Below are 25,572 nucleotides of genomic sequence, written 5' to 3'. Positions count from 1 at the left end.
AGTGGGAGAATCCAGATTAGAATTCAAAGTGTTTTTATTAGACTTTCGGTATTTTTAGGAGAGATGAAATGGTCTAGTGGAAGAATACGGGACTAGAAAGCTGGAGACCTGTGATCTTTCCTTAGGAAAGTCACTCTGCCTAGGGGTGCGTAGTGGGCTAGAGGGTTCAACTAGATAACTATAAGGTCCAGCTCTGACAGTCTATATTTTAAAGTCTCTTCCTGCTCTGACAATTCATACCCTAAGGAACCTCTGAGCCTTGATAGTCTAGTAGGTTCCAAAATACTTTAATTCGAGGGAGCTTTTCTCATATAACTCCAACACTTCCTCTCAGCTGGACTTCACTTTCTACAGTAGCATGCACTCACTTTTCCAAGATTTGCTGGTGTGAATTCTGCTAACTATCCTTTAAATTTAGGTCACCTGTTCTTTACCAAGTGGACAGCTGCCTGGCCCTCCAACAGAAAGTAAGAAAACTTGTAGTCTACATTCTTGAAAAAAACAATGCAGGTTCAGCTAACCTCTGGGAGTGCCCTCTTGGTCCTGGCCCCCTGAGCTTTATAAATATTTACTTATTTATCTGATGTTAAAAAAAATTCAAATACTTTTTTTCCCATAGGATCATAAATCTTTATTTACTTGATGTGAAAAGAACAAATACTTTTCTCATAGCACCACAGAATTTCATAGGATCATAAATATTTAGCTGATGTAAAAAGAACACATACTTTTTTCATAGGATCATAGATTTAAAACCCCTAGAAGGGTCGAGGTCTAAACCCCTTAGTTCAGGGGTGGGGAACCTGCAGCCTCAAGGCCACATATGGCCCTCTAGGTCCTCAAGTGTGGCCCTCTGACTGACTCTGAACTTCAAAGAACAAACCCCCTTAATAAAAGGATTTGTTCTGTAGAACCTGGACTCAGTCAAAAGGCTGTATCCAAGGACTTAGAAGGTCACATGTGGCCTCGAGGCTGCAGCATCCCACTCCTGTCCTAGTTCAACTCCCTCATTTTACAGATGAAGAAACTGAAGCCAAGAAGGTAAGTAATCTGAGCCCAAAGTCAATGCACCAAGTGGAAGGGGGAGGAGCCCAGGTCCTACCCCTTTGCCCTAAAGCAAAGCCTGTACTTTAAAAATGTCAAAGAACCTCATTTAGCAAGACAAAATTCATACCATAAAATGCCAGGAGAGGTGATATCACAGAAATCCAATTTCAGGATATACCAGCAAGGGAGAAAGTGAGATTTATTAAACATCTTAAAAGTCAACTGACCATGGCAGAGGATGCAAAGGGAGGGAGACGGGCACAAAGCTACCTTTGAGTAAGCATTTCCTTCATGGGGCAAAGTGAAAGCAGGATGGAGGAGGGAAGGAAGGGGGAGGCAGGGCCACATGGGGTGAGTTTAAAGCAGGAGTTGCTTTTAATTCTCTAATGCTGGCTAGGATCTAGAGTACATTTTGCTGAAGCTAAAATGGGCCTTTGGACATAGAAATGCGATGCAGCAAGATGAGCACAGAATCTGGAGTCAGAGGCTGGGAGTTTAAAGTCCAGCCCTGGTACATGTGTGACCCGGAGCAGAAAATTCACTTCTGAGCCTCAGATCCTCCATCCTTACAATGAGGGGGCTGGATTAGATATCATCTAGGGTCCCGCCCAGCTTTAAATCTATGAGTCTAAGAACAAAGAAAAGCAGAGCCAGGGGAGGCTTTAGAGACGTGTCATCTCCATTTTGCACATGATGAATCTGAACTCTGGTGATAAAGGACGTGTGTCCCAAGTCACCTGGCTCCCTCCTGTTAAATTGATGATTGCATATTTTTCTAAGGGCAGGTAGGTAGCACAGTGGATGAAGTGTGGAGCCTGAAGTCAGGAAGACTCATCAAATCTGGCCTCAGATACTTATTAGCTGTGTGACCTGGACAAGTCACTTAACTCTGACTGCCTCTAAAATATATGTGTACATATGAAATGAATTGTCTTCTTTGGCTTAGAACTTTCCTGGCTTGAGCCCAGTTCTGACCTGTGAGATCCAACAGTCTCACTAAGAGGAAAAGATCCATAGTCTTTCTGACCCCAAAACTCAACTTGCTGGAGGAAATGCCAGTAATAATTTTAAAATCCAAAGCACGCTTGCTGTGGAGACTGGACTTTTAAAGGGTGTCTCTTCATTGGGCTTCTCCTGTCTCTAATCTGTCCTCCATAGGGCCTTGAAAGGAATCTTTCTATGCCACATGTTCTTCCATGACACCTCTTGCTTGTGCATCTTCCCTACTGTTTCTAGAACAAAATGACAAAATCCTTACTATGCTAAGCAGCCCCCTCCACATTCTGGCACCAATCTACTTTTTAATTTGATTCGACAAGCATTTCTCAAGTACCTACCATAGTGCCAGGTACTAGGTATGGCCTGGGGATACAAAGACAAAAACCAAATAATCTTTGTCCTCAAGTTGCTTATCACTTTCAGGCACAAAATTTAGCCAAACAAAACTACTGGTATTTTTCCCCGATGGTTCACTTTCAAACAATTAACATTATCTAAAAATCAAACAGGCTAACCTTAAGTAGTAGTGAGTTCCCCATCACAGGAGATCTGCAAGAAGCACCATGACTACTTTTTAGGGGGTGCTTTAGGAATTTCTGATTGGCTACAAGTGGAACTACATGTCCTCTGACATTTATCCAATTCCATATTTTATAATATTTTTTAACTTCAGATTGAGCAAAGGGATTAATTGATTTTATCAAAAGGTTCAAAAAAGAGAGCTGATTACATCTCAGAGAACTTGTTCTGTCACACAGGGCAACTGCGAAAAACTCAAAAAAGAAAAGTGCCCTGCAGGTTGCATACTGACTTAGAAAACCACAAGTTAACATTATTTATGTTGCATTATATCTTCATTTTTTTTGTCAAACACCCCCCAACTTCTGACCAGGAGTTTGACATCTCTGATACAGGGCACTGGAAACATCCGTGACTCATGTGTCCCAATCCTCCTATCTTTGGGGAAGGCAGAAGTGAAGGAGATGTGCCAACACGCCTCCCCTCCCCTTGCTCAGGGTGTTTCCTGTGTCTGAAAGTCTTCTCTTCCCCTTCTTCAACTCTCCAAATTCCTATCCAGCCTTTAAAAGCCACCTAAGCTGTTACATCCTCCAGGGAGCATTTCCTAATGCTTCTCCATCGCTGCCCATCTCAGCCCTCACTTAGCACTTTTATTTGCCCTTGTCTGATATACTAAACCAGTTGCACTGGACTGATCAACAGCAGCTGAGAGGTTTGAGGAGCCTCAGGGAGTCTGCATACTAAACCCGGAGTCAATGTGGTACTTCAGACTCCTTTCAGGGCTGAATGCTCACAGACAGGAAGAAGGAAGCCAAGAAAACCCTTTGTTACAATAAAACTGTTTGGCTTCCATGGTGACGGGATGCCCCCAGTGTGGTCTCTTAGCCTCTGATTCTGTGCTTCGTTTTGGGGTGGAATTTACAAAAGCAGCCAGCTCAGAATAAAAACTGGTTTGCTTCTATAGCTTCAGGCCAGGTACAACATGCAAAGCCTCATCTTCGTCCACCTCAAATAGACCTGCTTTATTCTACGGAGCAGTCTTCGAGGGTCGAACTATACTCCCTTCCTCCCAACCCCCACACTGGGGGACTCTTATCAATTTTATTTCCCCTCTTTTGGCCTTAGTTTCTAGCTCCAGAAATGAGGCATGCATGACTTTGATCTCAGCAAACAACTGCACGGGCTCTGCCTTCTAATTCTGTTATATCCCTCCCCAGTGCCTAGTATGATGCTCTTGCCTCTGGTGCAGAGGGAGTGTTAACATTGCCAGCGAATGCTCGCCTCTACAAGGGCAGAACTTCCCTGCTTCTCTCCAGTTCTACTCCGCTATCCTCCCCTCCCAAAATACAATTCCACTGGAGCAAGGCCAAGTGACGCCTTGGAAGGAGTACAAGGGAGGAATTCCTAGAACTGTGGCTCCCATTCCAGGGAGTGAGAGAACATTGCAGAACGAGGTCAGCAGAGGTTCACATTTGTGGGCTCAAACTCATGAGCCCGTGAGCTCTCACTCAAACCAGCCACTCTCAACAAAGTGCAAGCCGTGAACTTCTGACGTGTTCCGGTCAACAGTCATCAGCCCAGGACGCACATATAAACGTGAGCACGAGGTGTGTCGAGGGTGTCCTTCATGCACATAGAATAAGGGATCAGTCTGTTGATCATTCCACTGGCAATGTCGCAGCACCACTTGTGGAGCTGGGAAGCCTTTTTTAAAAATAGCTTAATTTTCTATGCTAAGAGACTGGAACTCGGACTCAGACCAAATATTTTAGCTTTCAAGGAAAGAAATTTTTAAAAAAGGGTGGGTGGTGGTGGGGTTGTGATGCGAACCTAGAGAAGGCAGTTTGGTGATAGAAGTAAAATGTTCTAATTCTTTCCTCTGTAAAATGAAGTGGGGTTAGATTAGGGATCTCCTAACGTCCTTTCCACAGCTCTTCATCTATGACTCTATTTCCCTTTGGGGACAACCAAAATCTGGATGTTTCGACTTTCATTATGTCTGAACATCTCCAACGTGGAGGAGCTGGACATCTGGCTCAGCTCTGGGTAAAGGATAGATAGAGCTGGCCGATGTCTTCCCCATGTTATCAAGTCTATTTATTGAGCACTCACCGTGTGTTTACTACTGTGTAGTGCAGGGAGGAGCTAAAGATAAGAGACTATTTTGATGTAGTAGAAAAAAGCAAACACACACTAGATTTGGAGTTAGAAACAGCGGGTTAGAAAACTGGTTCTGCCCATTATGAGACATTCGACTTTGGGCAAATTACTTAAGCCTCAATTTCATTCTCTGTAAAATGGGGATAGATAGCATTTCCTTCACCGGTTGTTATCCAAGGATCAAATGAATATGTAGCCATACCTACATATTAGCCATATATATATGTGTGTGTGGTTTTGCAAACCTTGATAACACTATAAAAAGGTTCAGGTCTAGGCCCTCTTTTCCTCTCTGATGTGGCAATTATATTCATCCCCCCCCTTTTTGTTTTTTTTTTTTTGGTGAGGCAATCGAGGTTAAGTGACTTGCCCAGGGTCACACAGCTAGTAAGTGTCGAGTGTTTGAGGCCAGATTTGAACTCAGATCCTCCTGACTCCAAGACCCAAGCTCTATCCACTGTGCCACCTAGCTGGCCACTCTCTTTTTAACAAAAAATATATTTTTAATTTATGGAATAAAATAAGCATTTCTATAACATAGTACAATAAAAAAGGTGACTGTACGTGAAACTGCAAATCTACTATGCACAACTTGCTATTCCTTTAAAATCTACAACAAAATCATGTAAATTTCTTCCCCTCTCCCCAAGATGGCTACCATTACAAATATATGACATTGATTCATTGTTGGTGGAATTGTGAAATGATCCAACCATTTTGGAGAGCAATCTAGAATTATGCCCAGAGAATTATTAAGCTACCTATACCCTTTGACCCAGCAATACCACTACTAGGTCTATTTCTCATTCCTACTTTTTTAATGACCACCTCTATTGGAAAGACTCCCAGCTTTTTTTTGTCTGCTTTGACTATGGGTCGTCGCCCGGCACGTTGTTACAGATATTGTAAGAACAAACCATATCCAAAATCATGTTTCTGCCGAGGCGTTCCTGATGCAAAGATACGGATTTTTGACCTAGGTCGAAAAAAAGGCAAAAGTGGATGAATTTCCACTCTGTGGTCATATGGTGTCTGATGAATATGAACAACTGTCTTCTGAAGCCTTGGAGGCTGCAAGGATCTGTGCCAACAAATACATGGTGAAGAGTGGTGGCAAAGATGGTTTCTACATCCGTGTACGACTGCACCCTTTCCATGTTGTCTTGTGCCGGTGCTGATAGGCTTCAAACAGGCATGCGGGGTGCCTTCGGGAAACCTCAGGGGACTGTTGCTCGTGTTCATATAGGACAGGTGATCATGTCAGTTCACACCAAAATCCAGAGCAAGGAGCATGTGATTGAGGCTTTGCGCAGGGCTAAATTTAAGTTCCCTGGTCGCCAGAAGATCCACATCTCAAAGAAGTGGGGCTTCACAAAATTTAATGCAGATGAATTTGAGGACATGATAGCTGAGAAACGTCTTATTCCTGATGGCTGTGGGGTCAAATACATCCCCAGCTGTGGTCCACTGGACAAGTGGTGTGTATTCTACTCATAAAGGGGAAGGATCTTCTGTATTGTTTAAGCTGATATCCTTGCTTATCAATCCCATATACTAAGCCACAAATAAATCTGACTTACTGCTTTAAAAAAAAAAAAGACTCCCAAATCTCTATCTTTGGCACTGACTCTCCTCTCTTCTGAGTCCCATACCCCCATCACCAGCTGCCTACACTTGGATGTCCCACCAACACTTCAAACTCATCACACTAAAAACCAATCTTTTTTTTTGGTAACAAAGAAGATGAAAACATACAACCAGAAGAAGACAACAAAGTCAAAGCTCCTACATCCAAGGCCTCCAAGAAAAATATGAATCAGTCCCAGGCCTTGGAAGAGCTCAAAAGGGACTTTGAGAAGCAAGTGAGGGAAGTAGAGGAAAAACTGGGAAGAGAAATGAGAGAGAGGCAAGAAAATCATGAAAAACAAGTCAACAGCTTGCTAAAGGATACCCCCCCCAAAAAAAATACTGAAGAAAATAACACCTTAAAAAACAGCCTCACCCAAATGGCAAAAGAGGTCCAAAAAGCCAATGAGGAGAATGCCCTTAACAGCAAAATTGGCCAAATGAAAAAGGAAGTCCAAAAGCTTACTGAAGAAAATACTTCCTTAAAAATTAGAATAGAGCCATTGGAAGCTAGTGACTTTATGGGAACTCAAGACACTGTAAAACAAATCCAAAACAACGAAAAATTAGAAAACAATGTGAAATATCTCACTGGAAGTTGGGTGTGTTATTGGCCAAGTCATCACACCTTTAACAGGTAACCCTGTAAGTAGTCTGCAGAGAAGCAGCTGATCAGCACAGGTAGAGAAAGTGCCCCTTAACTTAAGGAGGTCCTTACGATGAATCAGAGTCTGACTGAAAAAAGAAAATCCCCCCAGCCCAGCACACAGCAGGCATGTGGGTTTGCCAAACCCATTTTTCTTATGCATGAAGACAGTCACAGAACCACTGAATCTTGCTTCAACAAGTACGGAGAGCAGGATGAACTCTAAAATTGCCAGAATAGACAGGCTCAAGGGTTTTCTTCCTGCAAAGGCTACATAATCATTGCCTATATTTAAAGTGTACTACACAGTTGATGAATTCGTTGGAATTTTTTATTTTCTTAAGAAAACAAACAAAAAACAACTTTGATGCAACAAGGCATTCTGGTTGAGATGGAAGAGAGGATATATTTGGAAATACTTATGATGTAAAAATGAAAAGTATTAATTTAAACAGAGAAGTAAAGTGTAGCCTCCTCCTTCCTAAAAGAGAGGGGGGGCAGGGAAAGGCCTTGAAGAAAACCCTCTCATCCTCCAGGTTATCAGGGAACAGGAAATATTCCTTAACTAAGCAGAAGATGGGACTTGGGTGAAAGCAAAAAATTTGAAAAAGCATCTGAAGACGAGAAGGGGAAATCCTCAACTATGAGTGGCTTGTTATCTGTCCAGGGTGTATTTTCAGGATGTCACGGAAAACCTTCCAAAATGATAATCTAGGGAGCTGCTACCCACTGTGCTAGTTTATGTGGGCAGAAATGACTCTGTCACAAGGAACCCTGGAAGCGCTGCTAAAGACTGAAGTCTTGGGCAAGAAAATCAAGACCTTAGGAAGGGAGGGGCAGTTTTCATTGCTGCTGTTGCCTAAAAGCAAGAGCTTGAAGGAAGAAAGGCAGAAAAGCAGCTTAAGAAGATGGTGTCTGACAATGGGGTTTGCATTTCTGGTCTTTAAACATAGGAATGACCTGTTCTGGCCAGAAATGGAGCACATCTAAGATGGGTTGGTAAAAACACATCTGCCTAGAGTCTTGTAAAAAAAGGGCTTTAAACTGAAATGGGAGAAGGGAGAAACCTAAGTGCATCCATCACCCTAGAAACCACTGATATAGATACACACCCATGGGCTCAACTGCCTATATACAAAAGGACAAATGACAAGCAAGATGCGTCACAGATCGAAATGGAAGGAGGCAAAACTGACTTTCGGGGATAAGATGCATGCCTAAAAGAACGGCTTTGGAAGGTTCTTACTTTACTCCAAAGGGGAAGGATAAATAAAAAATGGGAGGGGTTGTGAAGAATAGCAATTTACACTATTTTAGATATATTTACGTGAGAAGATCCCGGAAGAAATGCGAGGAAAACATGGCAGAGAACATATGGATGAAAACAGGGGAGGCAGAAACATGTTCAACACTGCAAAAGGATTATGCTACTGATTACCTTGGAAATGCGTAACAGTCATGATGGGAAACTTCAATTATTTAAACAACTGCTGGAGCTCTGTCTGCCCTAAGAAAGCACCTGATAATTTTCTTTTTTAACCTCAGTGATAGTTTCACCCTTCAAAGGGTGGAGAAACAATCAGGGGAACTTCTCTTTTAGATCTGGTTCTTACCAAAGAGTAAATGTTTGCTGGGGTGGGTATAAAGGATGGGAACCTTGTGTACTTGTGAACTGACTAGGAAGCCAGGCAGAGTATAATCCATCCCTTATATTTAGGGAGTCTAAATTTCAAAGGATTCAGAGAAAGGGATAGCTTGGTTCCCATGGACTAAAATCCTACAGGGTTGTCAGCACAGGAGGAATGGGAAAGTCAAGCATGAAATTCTATCGACATAAAGAGAAATAATTCCTCTAAGAAGGAAAAGGGGGAACCATCTAAAGAGACTGATGTGGACATACAGGAATTCACTGGCCAACTTTGACTTTTTCTTTTTTAAACACAGGCACAAAAGATAGGAAGAAAAAGGCAAGTAATGGGAGATGATTATGACATCATGACATGGTTCTATAAGAATAAGACTCCTATTAGGAACTGAGCACACTGCCTGGCACATGGTAGGCACTTAAGAAATGTTTATTGATTCATTAAAGTTCCAAGTAAGTTTAAAAGTAAGGAAAGCTAAGAATAACAAAAACCATTTTTTTTAAGGCATGTTAGGGAAAAGGGGAAGGCCAAAGAAGAGATATGTCTGCTGCTGGGAAGGGACAGTGATAACAAACAGATGGAAAACAGAAGAGCCCAACTTTTATTTTTCATGTGTTAATTACAAGGAGACTGGAAAAGACAGAACAAAAATGATTAGTAGGGAGCTAATATCCATGGTACACACAGACATGATCATAGAAAACTTACCTGTTCCTGAGAAATTCAAATCAGGTCCAGAGAGAGAACATTAGGGTGATGAAAGAACTGGAAGATATGATGGCAGTAATCTCTGAAATACTGTGGGAAACCCCAGCAAAATGGAAACGAGGCGGATGCTACTGCTTGGGGAATGATCAACAAACTGTGGTACATGGATGTAACGGGCAATTACTGCACTGGAAGAAACGACAAAGAATTCAGAGAAACACAGGAAGACGTGTATGAACTGATAAAGAATAAAGGCAGAACCAAAAGAATATACACAATTACTATAATAACCACCATGCTATATAGTACACTATATAAACTATAATAAACACTAAAGTGTTAGGATTCACATGACATGTGATGACCAATGCTAGTTCCAGGATCGATGGTGAACTATTTATTTTCCTCCTCCTGTAGAGGGGTGGTGGGACTAAAGGAGGTATGGAATGTTGAATACACTCTGAGATGTAGTAGCTGTGAAAGTGTGTTTTGATGAACTGTTTCTTTGACTTCTCATTCTTTGAAGTTCTTGACAGATGGAAAAGGATGAGATGGATAGATAATGCCAAGGGAGCAATGAACATAAGCTTGGACAGACTTTGGGAGATAGTAGAGGACAGAAGAGCCTAGTGTGCTATGGTCCATGAGGTCATGAAGATCTGGACAGAACTGAACGAACGACAAATTCTGCCTTGGTCGGACCACATCTGAGTACTGTGTTCAGTTCTGGGTGTTACATTTTAGGAAGGATATTGAGAAGCTGGGAAGCAACCAGGAGGACAGCCTGGATGGTGAGGAATCCTTCACCACATGATAAGCAATATTAGGATCAATTCAAGGAAGTAGTGATATTCAGCCTGGAGAAGGGAAGACTGGGAGAAAGGGGTAGGGAGAGAATGATAATTATTTTTAATTATTCAAAGAGTTATCATGTACAACAATGGATTTGTTGCTTAGCTCCCAAACAGAAGAACTAAGAATGATGGGAAGATGTTACAAAAAAAGGTAAATTTAAGCTTGACTTAACTCACTTCTCCAATGAATAACAACCTTTTCATTCCTGACCTTACTTAGCACTTTGCTTACATCTCTCATGCACAATTTGGTCCTAGCTTTTAATCCCTTTACTAGAGCATGAAGCATAGTATTTGTCATATAGTATGCACTTAATAAATGCTTACTGATTGACTTACTATAGTCCAGCACTGTGAGGGCCAAAACAGTAGTTTTGTAATAGCTATTTGTTAAATTGAGTCATACAGAATCATACATGTTCAGTGCATGACAAGGGCACACTTTTTTAAGGTCTGTAAAAAGCGAAGCTCATTACTTAGTGGAATGGAGGAAACCTGGAGGAGAATTCATGGAAAAAGTAGGATCTGGATTTGATGTGGGTCTTTTTTTTTTTTTGGGGGGCTAGGCAATGGGGTTAAGTGACTTGCCCAGGGTCACACAGGGGTAAGTGTTATGTGTCTGAGGCTGGATTTGAACTCAGGTCCTCCTGAATCCAGGGCCAGTGCTCTATCCACTGCGCCACCTAGCTGCCTCTGATTTGGGTCTTAAAGGATGGATCTGAACAGGCACTGAGGGTGGTGGTAGTGGTGGGAAGCATTTCAGGCCCAAGTTGGAACAGCAGAAGTAAAGGCAAAGAGCTATTCATCGATACCATGAGTTATGGGGAGAGATGAAGGGCCTTACAAAAGCCATGCACCAGATTTTGAGCAGAGTGCTCACCCATTTAGCATGTCCCAGAGACAGCTCCATGGTCCCACAAATACAAGGATTTTTCTAAAGAGAACCTGAGAATGAGACCCATCTATACCACAACCCACACCCAGAAGTGGGTCTTCTGCCTGCCACTTGCATCTATGTTCACTAATGATAAAATGAAGACACCCCAGGAAAAGGGGTTCCAGCAGGCTCTGCTGCAACTAGAAGGAAAGAAAGGACTCAGGGCAGCTAGGTGGCACAGTGGATAGAACTCTGGCTTTGGAGTCAGGAGGACCTGAGTTCAAATCAGACCTCAGATACTTGACACTTACTAGCAGTGTGACCCTGGGCAAGTCACTTAACCCTGATTGCCTCACCAAAAGCAAACAAAAAAAGGACACAGATTTTTTTCTATTTTCCTCAGAAAAGCAGAAAAGAGCACTTGTCTTCTAAGCACTGGCTAATTAAATTCAACATATACAACAGAACTGCATGACCCAATTTTGATATTCTGAACTATGCAGTGCAATAGAAAATAAGGAGGTTTGGAGGCTGCTCACCCTGACAGTGGCACTGCCTTGACCTTCCTGTTGGTACCTGCCCTTCACTACTTCTAGAACTTCAAAGATCCTTGATTTTATTGGCGTAGCTGCCTTTTCCCTGGAGACAGGGCCCATTCCCTCCATATACAGTTGCTATGTACAAAAACTGTTAACTCCTGGTGGCCAACCTTCTGGAAATGAGCCTCACTCTATCAATTTGGCCATAGAGGCTGGGAGCTAAGTGACACACAGACCATCCCTGGGAAGGCAGTCAAGGCCCACGGGGCTTGGTATGGCCTGCTAGAGTTTACATTCCACAGGCACAGTGCTTGTTGAAATAATTATATATCTATGTACACACACAAATAAATGATTTACACATAGACTTGTTGAAAGTAAAAAAGGAATGGTATAGCCTTTGAGATCCCAGGGTTACCTTCCCAACCTAGGAAGACATCAGAGTACAGTTTCCCCGCCCATAAATAAATTCCCACTGCCCAAGGGAACAAATTCAAATGCAGGACACATAACAAAATGAAACTTCCTTGTTCAAATCCTGCTTCTAGGGGGCAACTAGGTGGCGCAGTGGATAGAGCACTGGCCCTGGATTCAGGAGGACCTGAGTTCAAATCCGACCTCAGACACATAATACTTACTAGCTGTGTGACCCTGAGCATGTCACTTAACCCCATTGCCTAGCCAAAATAAAAAAAAAAAAGAATGAAAGACAAATCCAGTTTCTGATGTTTCCCAGCTGTGTGACTCAGGGCAAGTCACTTCATCTCTGTTTGCCTCAGTTTCCTCCACTGAAAATGGGGCTAATAATGGCACCTATCTCCCAGAGGTTTCAGATGATCAAATGAGACAATAATCATAAAGCAGTTAACATAGTGGCTGACACACAGTAAACATCACATAAATGTTAGTTATTCTTGAGCCATACTGTCAGACCACTGGAATGGAATGCAGCTGACAATATGTTGTTCCCAAATAAGGCTGCACATCTTCATTCAGATGAGGGATTATTTACCTGAGAGCTACAGATTTCTTAGTTTTCAACTGTTCCATGAATTTGGAAGGGGGAAAAATGACATCTTTATTTTCCACTAACCTCTAATTGACACTTAGTATTTCCTCCATAACGGGATCCATGACAAAAAAAAAGATTGAGAACCCCTGGTCCAGGGTAAGAGAAGAGTAAGGATTGAAAGGCTGGTCCACTGGGATACCTTGGGCTTTCAATAGACAGTTTTAACTGGAGTAGAAAAGGCCTTTTGTCCCTAGAGGATAGTGGATAAGAGTGCTGGACTGGAGCCTGAAAACTTGGATTCGAATCCTGTTTCCAACAATGAACTACCTATGTGACCATAGACAAGTCTCTTCTTTAAGCCTCAGTTTCCCCATCAGTAAAAATGGAGAAAAGATCTGTAGTACCTATTAAAGAGTTCAAGAGAGTACAAATAGTATTAGTGTAGTTCGAATAGCTTAAAATATTACGTACTATGGAAAGTGCTGTGCAAACCTTCAAGGGCTATATTAATGCCATTTAAAAAAAACTATCATTTGCATGCAAATGTCACAGGTAAAGACTCTTAACAAATATACCCAGACAGCTTCAGCTGCAGGAATGCCCTGAGACCAAAAAGTTTTGTTAAATGTTGTGCCTACTCAATAGCTATCTTCTCAGTATCAAACCTACCACCCTCTAGAGGACCAAATGAATCAACCAGGCCATTATCCTTAGAAGGGTGTCTTAACTTCCACTCACCTGCCCCATAACTCCCAGCGAGGAAATTCCCTCTATCAATGCAGATTAGCAACTGCTCAGATATATAACCTGAAGAGTTTCTTGGGAAAATGAAAGATGAATTGATTTGCCCAGGGCCACATCTATAACTTTCACTGTGTTTTGTTCCTTAGAATATAAGCTCCAGGAGGGCTCGAACTTTCTTTTATATTTGCATACCCAGCACTGAGCATAGTGCTTGGCACAAACTAAGCACTTAAATGTTATCTAAGTATGTTAAATGAGTTATTTATGTTTTCATTCAGTATGACTAGGAATAAATCAAAAGTAGGACTGATCTGGCTCCTCCCCATTGGCCTGACTCACCTCCACATCTGTAGCCTTCCCACACAGAGGCCTGTTCCCAACTGGGGAGACCCTCCCTGGAACTGCCACGGAAACACCATCCACACGGCTTTCTTCACTTCAGGTTTCTCCAGTCTAGTCTATTCCAATGCCAGCTGTCTTGCCCATGCTGGCACCTTCTTTCCCTCCCTGACTCCCCTTCCCCTCATTATGTATTGTTTTCCCCAGTATAAGACCATAGAGCAAGAGCTTAGGGCTCATCTATAGCTGTTCTGCCTCTTCATTTCATAGGCTAGGAAAGAGACCCAGAGAACTGAAGTAGCTTCTTGCTCAAGGTCACACAGGGAGAAATTTGAAGTCCTGAGATTCCAAGTGTGGCCCTCTTATCCATGTGTCACTCACTGCCTTCCCCAGACTTTTCAACAAAAGCACCAGAACTCCCCCATCTAAATAAGTATTCTTCAGAGTCAGCAGAATGGGAGGCCCTACAACTAGAGAAATGCAAGCTCGAATTCCCAGTAGAATGCAAATTCCTTTAGGGCAGGGACTGGTCTGCTTTTGTCCTTAGCCCAGTGCCTGGCACACAGTAGCAGCTTAATAAATACTGTCTTCTTCTGGTTGCCTGAAACCACTCTTGTTCAAAATGTTCTTGGAACTCTTCTTTGGGAATTAACTTTCAAAAAGAGTTCAGGATTAAGAAATGTTTGCTGAACTGACTATGAGCCATGCCATAAACAAAAACCAAACCTAATATGTACTATTACCTAGTTCAATGATGATAATAATTGGCATTTATAAAAGCCCTTCTCACACATAATCTCATTTGAACCTCACAACTTAAAACATACTATAATGATTGTTCTGTCCAGACCCTCAGAGAGGGTGAAGTGATTTGCCAGAGTCAGACTGTGTTTCAGAAGCCAATTCTTCTGGACTCCCAAGTTGCTTTGCTAGGCCACCTCTTAATCACCTCATTTATTCATTGGGTTTGGAATGTCTTTTGAAAATTAAATTCCACTTACCAAAAGGACAAAGATTGGCCACCACTGTGGCCAAAAGAACATGCCCCAGCCTCTGGGAGAAGTTGCACAAAGAGAGTTTTCTTGTGTGATATATAAAAAGTTCAAGAAACATAGTTTCTGGGTAATTAATCATTTTATTAATTATGCTAGTGAGTAATTAATAAAAGGATGGCATGTGGCTATCTCTCATAAACCACAGACCCTTCACGGAACCAACTCAACCCTTACATGTCCTGAGGGTAGAAATCAACTCTGAGGGCTTAACAAGTAATGAGAGAACCAATACTATAATGAGAGGTAGGCTTATTCTAATGAGGGTCTGGGGCACAGGACTCAGATCATTCAGTCTTGGACAAAGAGATTCCTCTACATCCAGACCACCCCAGTTTAGGGCAGTCTAGACAAAAGAGGGAATCCATTTCCATCCAGACCTGTCTGACTAAAACAATGGGCTGGAATCCACCAATTCACCTACCCTAGAATTTCTCTGCCTTTTGATCAGAGTGAGTTTTCCCTCTCATCTACTCTGCACTTCGAAGGCTGCCTGAACGACCAACGGGGGAGGATTTCTAAATGAGGGAATAGAAAAGGGGAAAAACCTCAGGCTTAATTCAGTAATTGGTTAGTAATATGAGAGCAATATAACAGAGAAACAATCACATCTCTCACCTGTCTATGTTTGGTCACCCCAAGTGTTGAAGAGGAACATATTAATTTGAATATCTTTGATGAAGCACAATGAACACTGGATTAGGAATTACAAGATCTGGGTTTGAACCCTGGTTTGGCTAGTCCCTACATGTGTGAATTTGGGCAAATTGCTTAATGTCTATGTATGCCTCAATTTCCTCATCTGTAAAATGTATCACAGATTGAGAGTTGGAAGGGATCTTAGAAATCACCTTGTACTGATGAGGAAATGGAAGACCAAGAGAAAACATGAGATTTACCCAAAGGCATTCAGGTAAAGAGTGACATAATCAGGATGTCCTCTTACCAGATGACTAAAGTTCCTTTCAGTTCTAAATCTCATTCATAAAGTATCTGGTATGCTGCTTTAAAAATCAGCCATTATTTGACAGTCACATCTTTATCTATTGCTTTTAAAATGCGTAGCTATTATAGAAGATAGGGGCACATTGTATATGGAGCACTGGACTTGGGAGTCAGTGAGAGATGAGTTCAAATCCTGCCTCACATGCTTAATTGTGGCCTTATCCCCAAGCAAGTCACTTAACCTCTGTGGTATTTACCTCACAGGACTGTTAAGAAGCTTAAGAGAAATTATAGGCTGCCCCAAAAATATTAGTGTAGTCTGAAAGCTTAAAATATTATACACTATGTAATAGTATGTATACGTACTATTTCATCATCTGTAAAGTGGGGATAATAACAGCACCTATCTCTCATGGTTGTTGTGAGGATGGAATCATATTTAAGCACTTTGTAAAACTTAAAGTGCTATATAAATGCTAGCTATTGTTGCTGTTGTTATTCAGTCCTGTCTGACTCTTTGTGACCCCATTTGGGGTTTTCTTTTTCTTCTTTTTTTTTTTTGGTGAGGTGATCGGGGTTGAGTGACTTGCCCAAGGTCACACAGCTAGTAAGTGTTAAGTGTCTGAGGCTGGATTTGAACTCGGGTCCTTCTGACTCCAAGGCCAGAGCTCTATTCACTGCGCCACCTAGCTGCCCCATTTGGGGTTTTCTTGGCAAAGATCCTGGAGTGGTTTTGCCATTTCCTTCTCTAGTTTATTTGACAGATGAGGAAACTGAGGTAAACAGGGTTAAGTGACTTACCCAGGGTCACCCAGCTAGTAAGTGTCTGAGGCCAGATTTGAACTCAGGTAGATGAGTCTTCCTGATTCCCCAGGGCTGGTGTTCTATCCACTGTTCCACCTAGCTGTCTATTATTAGGTACTTTTAAAAGGAAAAAAAATTTGGGGCAGCTAGGTGGTGCAGTGTGGATAGAGCACCAGCCATGGAGTCAGGAGGACCCAAGTTCAAATCAAGCCTCAGACACTTGACACTTACTAGCTGTGTGACCCTGGGCAAGTCACTTAACTCTTATCGCCTCACCCCAAATTGATGTATTGCCTCTTACTCACTAGACACTGAGCTCAGTGAGATGAGGGAATAAATCCTCTTGCTTAAAAAGTTTCTGTGTAAGGCACATAGGGAGTTCTCAATAAATACTACCCCCCACTTTAAATGCCTAACAGGACCCCCAGTGAATTAAGCTTATATTCATGGTGTCACGGACCCCTTAGCCAGTCTGGTAAAGCCTATGGGCTCCTTCTCTGAATCAGGTCCTTCAAAGAATCAAATATATGGAAATACAAAAGAAACCAATTATATTGAAATACAGTTTTTAAATAGCTTCTGAAGTCCCTTCTATCTGCAAAGTACTGCATGGCTGGCCAGTGTTATTATGACTAGGGAGGCAGACATCCACCCTGTGGTAAGAGAGGCCTTTCGTTTCCCTTTGCACTGGGTTACTGGAAGAAGAGCTTACGAGAATTTTCCTTCCTAACTTGCATGCTGCAATAGGACACAGCATACTGTGAGGGACAGCTTGGAACACTGTCTTATGTTCTTGGTAAGGACAATCCCACAACTGTCTTCAAAGCAACATCTTGTTGTGCAGCCACTTATTAAGAGACCTCCCCAAGGCAAGCCTCACGGGCACAGACTGAAGTTTGTTTAACTCAAGAGATTTTACCCATGCCAAAGCTGGCCAGTTCCACAAGAACGACTGCCCTTGAATAGCCCCCAAAGAGTTATGACTTCATCCAGGTTTGAACTGAGTGCACCAACAAAAATTAGAATCTCTACATGCCTCGGTGCATGGTTATGACTTTTTGTGGTAAAAAAAAAAAATTACCCGCTGTCCAACCTTTTGCTGATGAGCCCCACCGAGGCAAAGATTGTACTCCAACTATTTCCATTCTGTTACAATCTCCCAGAGCTTATGTGCCCCTGGCTTGCTGTTCTAGAACCCAGCATTTCTTACATGGGAGATGAGAGAGGAGGGCTTTAGTGAACCATTAACGATGATGAACACCGTTGGGTGTAGAAGTTAGAAATGCTTATGACCCACAATCCCTACCTAAAAACCTTACATTTATGATGATTCTTTCCTATGAGAACTTTAGGGGCGTGTGTGTGTGTTTTGAACTGGACCTTTGATTTTATTGGTGAAGAAAACTCCCACACCAATGCAGATGAAGAGCTGTTCTGCAAAGTATAAAGTGACTGGTCAGGGGTCACAGAGCCAGCATGTGTCAAAGGTAGGACGTGAACCCCTGGTTTTCCTGACTCCAATCCAACTCTCTATCCACTTTGCCAGACTGCAGAAGTATTATCATTCCTATTTAAAGATGTAATCAATAAACGTGTCAAGTGCCTGAGGAGGCAAAAGACAGTCCCTGCCCTCAAGGAGCTCACAATCTAATGAAACTGAAGCCTTGGAGACGTTAAGTCACTCTCCAGATTCCAAGCTGACACTGCATCTGTAAGGCCTAAGAGACTAACCTGGGAAAGGGACCTGTGGAAAAGCATAGTTCCTGCCGTGTTCAAAGGCTGTCAGCTGAACAAGGGGTGTTGGTATGAGAATAGCTAGTATTTTTAGAGCACTTAACAAATATCATCTCATTTGATCCTCACAACAACCCTGGGAGGTGGGTGCTATGACCACGTCTACTTTACAGATGAGGAAACTAAGGCAGATTTATATTAAATGACTCATCCAGGGTCATACAACTGGTGTCGGAAGCCAGATTTGAATACATCTTCCTGATTCTGGGTCTAGTGCTCTATCCAATGTGACCTTTATCTGCAGTTACATTTATCAGAGCCAAGGCTTTAAAAATAAATGAATATTTAATACAAAATCCACCCTCATGAAAACGTCTAAACTTCCCTGGAACGTCACTGAAAGAAATCAGGTGACTCAGTTTGTTGTGGGCTAATGATCAAAGAGGCTCCAGTCCAACCATGGCCACCGCTAGGGAGACAGCTCCCAACAGCTGCTTCTCTCCTCCATAGAGATAAAATACGTATGCCTTCCCACACAGTTCCAGTGGTACGGGAGGAGCTAGCCATCTTCATTTTACAATCCGTTTACAAATGAAAAAACTAGTCATTTCCTCTTGAAATATTTGACTAGAGAATCCCTAACTTTTAGCTATACCCCTGAGAATCATCTTCCTTTGCCTCGTTTTCTGATGTTCCCCAGACAGAGATCATAAATCCTTCAGCTGGAAAGGAAGGACCTTAAGTCATCCGATTCCTTCGAGGCAGTTAGGGAGTGGTAAGCCTGGAGTCAGGAAGATCTGAGTTCAAATCCAGACTCAGGCACTTACTAGCTGTGTAACCCTGGGCAAGGCATTTAAATTCTGGTGGCCTCAGCTTCCTAATTTATAGGAGATAATAACTTCTAAGGGTCCTTGTGAGGATCAAATGAGGTGATCTGTAAAGTGCTTTGCAAACCTTAAAGTGTTATATAAATGTTCAGATGTTATTGTTATTATCATTCAACCACCTCTCCTAATACAGGAAATAATAAAAACTTCCTAATACAGAAAATTCAAGGTTCAACAATTCGGTCCTTGTCACACAGATGGTCAATTTGAGCCTAGGTCCTGACTCCAAAGCTCTCTTTGCTTGGTACCACACCACCTCTCCTGCAAGGACACCTCACTCCCGTGGTTCTCCACTAGGCCCTCTGAAGAAGCACACATCCTTCCCCACCCAGTGGGGCTCCCAACACCTGTCCCTGCAGAAAATCCGGCCCTAGAGAGAAGGCACTCAAATCCAAGGTATCACGTGTAGAGCCCGCTTATCTGGACAGATCCGTTTCCTGCCCCTAATGCACTGCTCCCAGTTATCTTCAGTTAATCAAGTCTGTGGCCTGGATTGAGTGGAGACCCCAGGGGGAGGGTGGACTTTGGTTTTCTCAACTGCAAAAAATGAGGGGGTTGGGCTAGATGTTCAGTCCAGGCCAAATCTTTCTATAGTGTCCCCCCCCCCAAAAAAAAAGGTGAAAGAAATGAAAGTCTCCCTGGGCAGAAACACTGTCCAGATGTAACTTACTCTTTTTTTTTTGGCAACTGGAGTTAAGTGACTTGCCCAGGGTCACACAGCTAGTAAGTGTCAAATGTTTGGTCTGAGGCCACAGTTGAACTCAGGTCCTCCTGACTTCAGGGCCTGTGCTCTATCCACTGTGCCACCTAGCGGTCCCCTTGTAACTTACTCTTAATTCCATCAAGCTTTCTTAAAGCTAAAAAAGGGCCCTGGGGACAAGAGGTGAACATTTTGGGGCAGAGGAAATTGGGTGGGGATGAGGGGAGTAAGGCAACTAGTGGATAGATGTCTTTGCTACTCATATCAGATCTACTGACTTTGGCAGGTGAAAACCCAGTCTGACTTGGCCTGGGGTTGGGGGCTCTGCCTATAGGAGGGCACTGAGCAAACGGACCCCCAAGAGAAGCTTGCCTTCTGGGGGTCCTCGTTTTCTTTTCCTCTCTCAGTTGCTCTGGGGGGAGAACTCACAATCTAATAAAGCAGCCCTTTCCAACTACTCCAACTGCAGATTTTCAGGACAGAATATAAAGTCCTCTGGTAACTAGCATTTATAAAGTGCTTTACGATTTGCAACACACTGTACATATGCTAACTCATTCGATCCTCACAAAAACCCTTATAAAGTAAGAGCTGTTATCACCCTCATTTTGGTTGTTCAGTCGTGTCCAACTCTTCATGACAACTTCTGGGGTTTTCTTGTCAAAGACACTGGATTTCCTTCTCCAGCTCATTTGATGGATAAGGAAATTGAGGCAGATGAGGTTAAATGACTTGCATATACTTAGTTACACAGCTAGTAAGTGCCTAAGGCCAGATCTGAACCTGGGAAAATGAGTCTTCCTGACTTCAGGACCTAGCTAGCAACTCTGCCACCTAGCTTGCCCTACCCATTTTACAGGAGAGAAAACTGAGGCTGAGAGAGGTTATGTGACTGGCCCTGGGTCACACACAGTAAGTGCTGGGTCTGATTTGAATTCAGGGCTTCCTGACTGGAGGCCTGCCCCAGGAGGCCTTTGGCATTTGCATTTAAAGAGCTTCATAATGTGGCCCCTTCCTACCTTTCCAGTCTTCACTCTTTTCCTAGAACTCTATGAGCCAGCAGCAGGGGCTGATACGCTGCTCTCCCATCAAGACCCTTCACCCCCAAGCCTTTGTATTGGTTGTCCCCCATGCCTGAAGTACTCCCCACCTCAGTCTCCTAGGCTTCCTTCAAGACTCAGCTCAGGTCTCACTTTCTCACTTCTCTCTGGAGCTGTTGGTACATTAACCCCCCCTCCCCCCAATTACTTTTCAATTTCTAGGTATCTATCTTATATAATTTAGATGTAGTGTACTCTACCTGAATCTAAGTTCCCTGAGGGCAAGGCAGTTTCAGCCTTTCTCCTTCTCCCCAGCTGTCTGGCACAGAGTAAGCCCTAAATAAATGTTTGTCAACTTAAGGAAGCAAGAACTTGGGGCCCCCGTGATGAACTTCTTCACTGCTCAAAGGAACACAGGAAGAGGAAGTAACCCTCTTTTTCAGGGGCTGGATCTCCCATTCTCTCTTGGGGTGGGGGTGGGGAGAGAGGGAAAGAGAAGCAACTCAGCCCCTCCACTCACAGAGGCTCACCATATTGGCACCTGACAGTCTGGGACATATTATTGGCTTTGTTGTTGTTTAGTTGATCAGTCATGTCTGACTCTTCGAGAACCCATTTGGGGTTTTCTTGGCGAAGATACTGGGGTGGTTTGCCATCTTCTTCTCTAGCTCCTCTTACAGATGATGAAATTGAAGCAAACAGGGTTAAATGACTTGCCCAGAGTCACATAGCTAATGAGTGTCTGGTGCCACATTTGAACTCAGATCTTCCTGACTCCAGTGCCAGGCACTCTATGCACCCTTATCACCCAGCTAACCTAAAACAGTAAAGGACCTTAAGTCCATGTCCTATAAGTACCAACTAAAAGATGGGGATGTTTTGCACAAAGAGTGAGGTGGCAGGGACAAGATAGCTTAACCCACTAGAGCTCAGAATTCCTGACCTCAAACAATCCACCAAGAGCAGGGATTACAGGTATGTGCTATACGATCTGGCCTAAAGTCCCTCTTAACAGGCTGATGTTTCTCATTAAGTCTCGGGGCAGCTGGTTTCACCCAAACAAAGGCTATAGGCTGGTCACTATAGGTGGCTACTTAACTTATAATTGTGTCCAAAGGGGACACGGGGGCTGAATTCAAAAGTCTCAAGCACATCCCTACAGTCAGTCACACAGAGTCACAGATTTAGAGAAGGCAAGAAACAAGCATTTAAGTGCTTACTACATGGCAGGCACTGTGCTGAGTTCTGAGATACAAATACAAGCAAAAACAAAGACAGGTAGGTGCCTGCCTCAAGGTGCTTGGATTCTAATAATTGAAGACGACACACAGAAAGGGAATGGACAGGCTGGAAAGAGCAGCTAATCCAACACTGTCACTTTAGAAATGGGGAAACAAAACAGAAGTTCTTCAAAAAGGAGGGTAAATACAAGTCACTGAGATGTGTGGAAGAGAGGATTTGTCTAGTGCATCTTCCCAATCGCCTGGTAGAGCGGAATGAGCACTGGTCCTAGAGCTGGAATGCAGGGGTTTGGAGTCTAGCTGCGTGACCCTCTTGAATTTCACAGTTGGAAGTGACTAAAGGCCAGTATGGTCTGGGGCTCTGAGCTTCAGGTTTCTTATCTGTAAAATGGAGACAATAGTCTACCGACCTTACAATTCCATAGTAAGAGAAGTACTCTGTAACTGCTAAAAGGCTATATAATGGCCATTCTCTCCATGAAATCTAGTTAGAACAAAGGGATTTTTCATCTGACCATAAGAACTCACTTTTAACCCTGGGCCTCAGTTTTCTCACTTGTAAAAATAAAGAGGCTGAATTACATCATCTCTAAGATTTCTTCCCTGTTCTAATATTTCAGGATTCCGTATTCAGGATCAGGCCTACTGGGTGCCCAACTTGGGCTAAATGCTAACGTGGAAGGGACTGGCAGCTGCAAGTCTCTGCCTTCGAAAACAAACATGTGGCAGGCTAGCAGATAATACCCCAGCATTGGAAGCCCTTCCCACCCCCACCCCCAATCCCTGCCCCATCTCAGTCCTGCTTTCCCCTAGTCTAGGGCAGGTTTTCTGAATTCAGACCTTTTGCCCCACCTTTAAGCAGAGGGATTGCAGGCATTCTGGTGTTTTTGGTTTTGTTTCGTTTTTTTTTTTTCTTCCCGGATATTGATTGGAAAGTGAGGAGAGGTAAAAACATGGTAAGGGGAAAAGGAGTTGGGAGAAAGAGATTAGATTAGATGGGAGGGGAGGGGAGGGGAAGTGGTGAGCCACGGGGAGAAGTTTCATCATGCAAACCCGAATGCAGGTTTCATCAGCTCCTCCAGGCAGAACTTCCTGGGGCTTCACGGGAATGCTGTGTACCAGAGAAAAACCCTGAGCTGGCCCCCACCTCTCCTTCCCTACCATGTGCCAAGCTCAACTTCCTTCTAGGCCACTCAGGATTTTTACTGGCAAGTCAAACAAACGCTCCTCTTCGGCCAACTCCCCAGACCTTCCTCTTTCCTCACCTCCCATCTTACCGAACCTACTAGTTTTTAAACCTGGCTGGGCCGCATGGGGGGAGCTGGATAAATACCAAATACCAAATACCACCAGGTGTCCTCAGGAGGCGGTTCGGTGTGCCCTATTAAGCAACTGCATGGGCAGCCCCTCCCATACAGACAGAGCAGGAAAATGGGCACCTTTCACCCACCCCCTAAAATCCCAAGGGTGAGCGATTTCGGGATGGTGTGGGTAGGTGAAAGAAGTCAGAAATACTGGTGCCCTGCTGTGGCCTCAACCTTCCCTAGGGTTGTCAGTGCAAAGGGTCACTGGGCACCGTGTCTATAAGATCACACCAACTGCACCATTCACGAGCATGGCAATGCCCAGTGATGGGTGAGGGGCGAGAATGGTGCTAGGATTCGGGTTGGGGAAGAGTTCTTTGTCTCTACAGTCCGTCGGGAGCTGGGAAGCGGTGATGGTGGTGGCGGTGGAAGGAGGCGGGACGTGTTGTTTATAAACCACGGGCAAAGGTTTCGAGGCAGGCACCTGGTGCTGACCCCCTCCCCAGACTCCCCCCTAAGGCGCGCGCTCCAGCTGCCTCCGCGAGGATCCCGGGGTCTCCACGTGCCATCAGTCTGGGCTTCCACTTGTCCCTTTCTCTGGGCCAGCCCCCCCCCCCCGTCCTAGCTTGCCTCCGTTCCCCTCGGGAGGGTGCCCTTCCTCTTGCGTGGTCTCCCCCGCCCCTTCCCAGGGTCTGCACTCCGCGGACCCCCAGCCCCCGGTGTCCCCCACGATACCTCCGGGGGTGGTGCTGAAGAGCGTGCCTCCCGGAGTGGTGCTGTAATCCCCAGGCGGCAGCTGCGCACCGTCGCTGAGCACCACCCGACGGGTGGCCGGGATGGCCCGGCTCGGCGTCTGGCCGCAGCTCCCGCCCGCAGACATGGTCTCGGCCTCGCTGCAGCCGCCGACCCCGGGTGCAGCGGTCCCCGCTTCGCGCCCACGCCCCGTTCCGCCCCCAGACCGCCCCTTCCGCCACCGCGGCTCGGCAGCCCCTCGGGACTTGTAGTCCTCACCCCCCGCCCCCATTCCCGAACCCCTAAATGCCCAGGCTGTCCAGGGAGGTGGCGACACTAGAGACCCTCGCGCCGCGCCTTCGGACCGCGCCGGAAGGGAGGGAGACTTCCAGCACGAAGTTGTCCCCGACGTGGGCTCCGCGCACCTCTGCAGCTTTGTGCAACCCTGGCGTGGTTCCCCAGGGGATCGAGCTCTGGGTGGGAGCCCGCAGCGCGGCAACTACTGGCACAGGTTCTCCCCCGGACTCTGGAGTGGGTCCCACGTGGGGGAAGAAATAGCTTCTCTCCACTTCAATTTCCTCCTTTTGAAAGCGCGTATTAATACCCTCCAGTGCGGAGCTCCCAAGCGCAGACGGGACTCCCAGAGCAAACGCTTTGGAGCAGCACTCTAAGGACTGCATTTCCCACCATGCTTTCGGCCAGGAGACCCTAGCTCATCTGTGTGGGGCTGGAAATCTCCGTGGACTACATCTCCCAGAAGGCTGTGGGCGAGTAAAACAATGCTCCTGCTCTCTGATTGGTTGGGCTGGCTTACAGCCTGCACAGTTTAAAAAAAAAAAAGTGGGTGAAGTGGGTGCTTCGTTGTATGTGTGGTCAATGTCATTCTTGAGAGTTTCGGTAACAGGGAATGTACAGACAGGTGGAAGCTTGTCTGGGTATGGGTTGAAGAGATGGTCTCTGAGATCCCTTCAAAGTCCAGATTCAGTGATTCTGAATATAGAGACTAGTTACTGAATCTCAAAGGACACACTCAGCAATACTAAGTCTGTATGCCTTAGTTTCCTCATCTGTAAAATGGGGATGATAATAGTTCCTACCTCTCAGGGTTGCTGTAAGTATTAAATGAAATATTCGTAAAACCCTTTTAAAGGGTTTGACAAACTTTAAAATGCAATATAAATGCTACTTATTTCTATCACCCTCTCCTCCCCATTTTTCACAGATGAGGAAACTGAGGCTAAGAAGTTAAGTGATTTACTTAGAAGGTCACACATCTAGTATCTTGGGCAAGATTTGAACTCAGGTCTTCCTGACTCTAAGTCTTTCCTTCTCTTGACTGCAACACCTAGGACACGATACTACTGGGGGTGGGGGTGGGGAGGAGAAGGGCTCAAACCCTGGCTTGTCTTATGAGAAG

The 25,572-nt window shown here is 44.3% G+C and overlaps 1 protein-coding gene and 1 pseudogene across 1 annotated transcript in view; one reads left to right on the top strand and one right to left on the bottom strand.

The window, feature by feature from the left end:
• The window catches only part of EIF4EBP1 (eukaryotic translation initiation factor 4E binding protein 1), a 30,588-nt gene extending 6,234 nt beyond the window's left edge, over positions 1 to 24,354 (bottom strand). Inside the window, exon 1 of the mRNA XM_020985267.2 lies at positions 24,159 to 24,354. Coding sequence (XP_020840926.1) covers positions 24,159 to 24,303 — 145 coding nt within the window. The 5' untranslated portion in view covers positions 24,304 to 24,354. The remainder of the gene's footprint in view (positions 1 to 24,158) is intronic.
• Positions 5,582 to 6,303, top strand: LOC110207588 (large ribosomal subunit protein uL16-like; annotated as a pseudogene).
• Positions 24,355 to 25,572: the final 1,218 nt, after the last annotated feature.

This window comes from Phascolarctos cinereus, unplaced genomic scaffold, assembly GCF_003287225.1.
Source record: "Phascolarctos cinereus isolate Bilbo 61053 unplaced genomic scaffold, phaCin_HiC Scaffold_2;HRSCAF=192, whole genome shotgun sequence".
Lineage (NCBI taxonomy): Eukaryota > Metazoa > Chordata > Mammalia > Diprotodontia > Phascolarctidae > Phascolarctos > Phascolarctos cinereus.
This window is presented reverse-complemented; position numbering and strand designations above follow the sequence as displayed.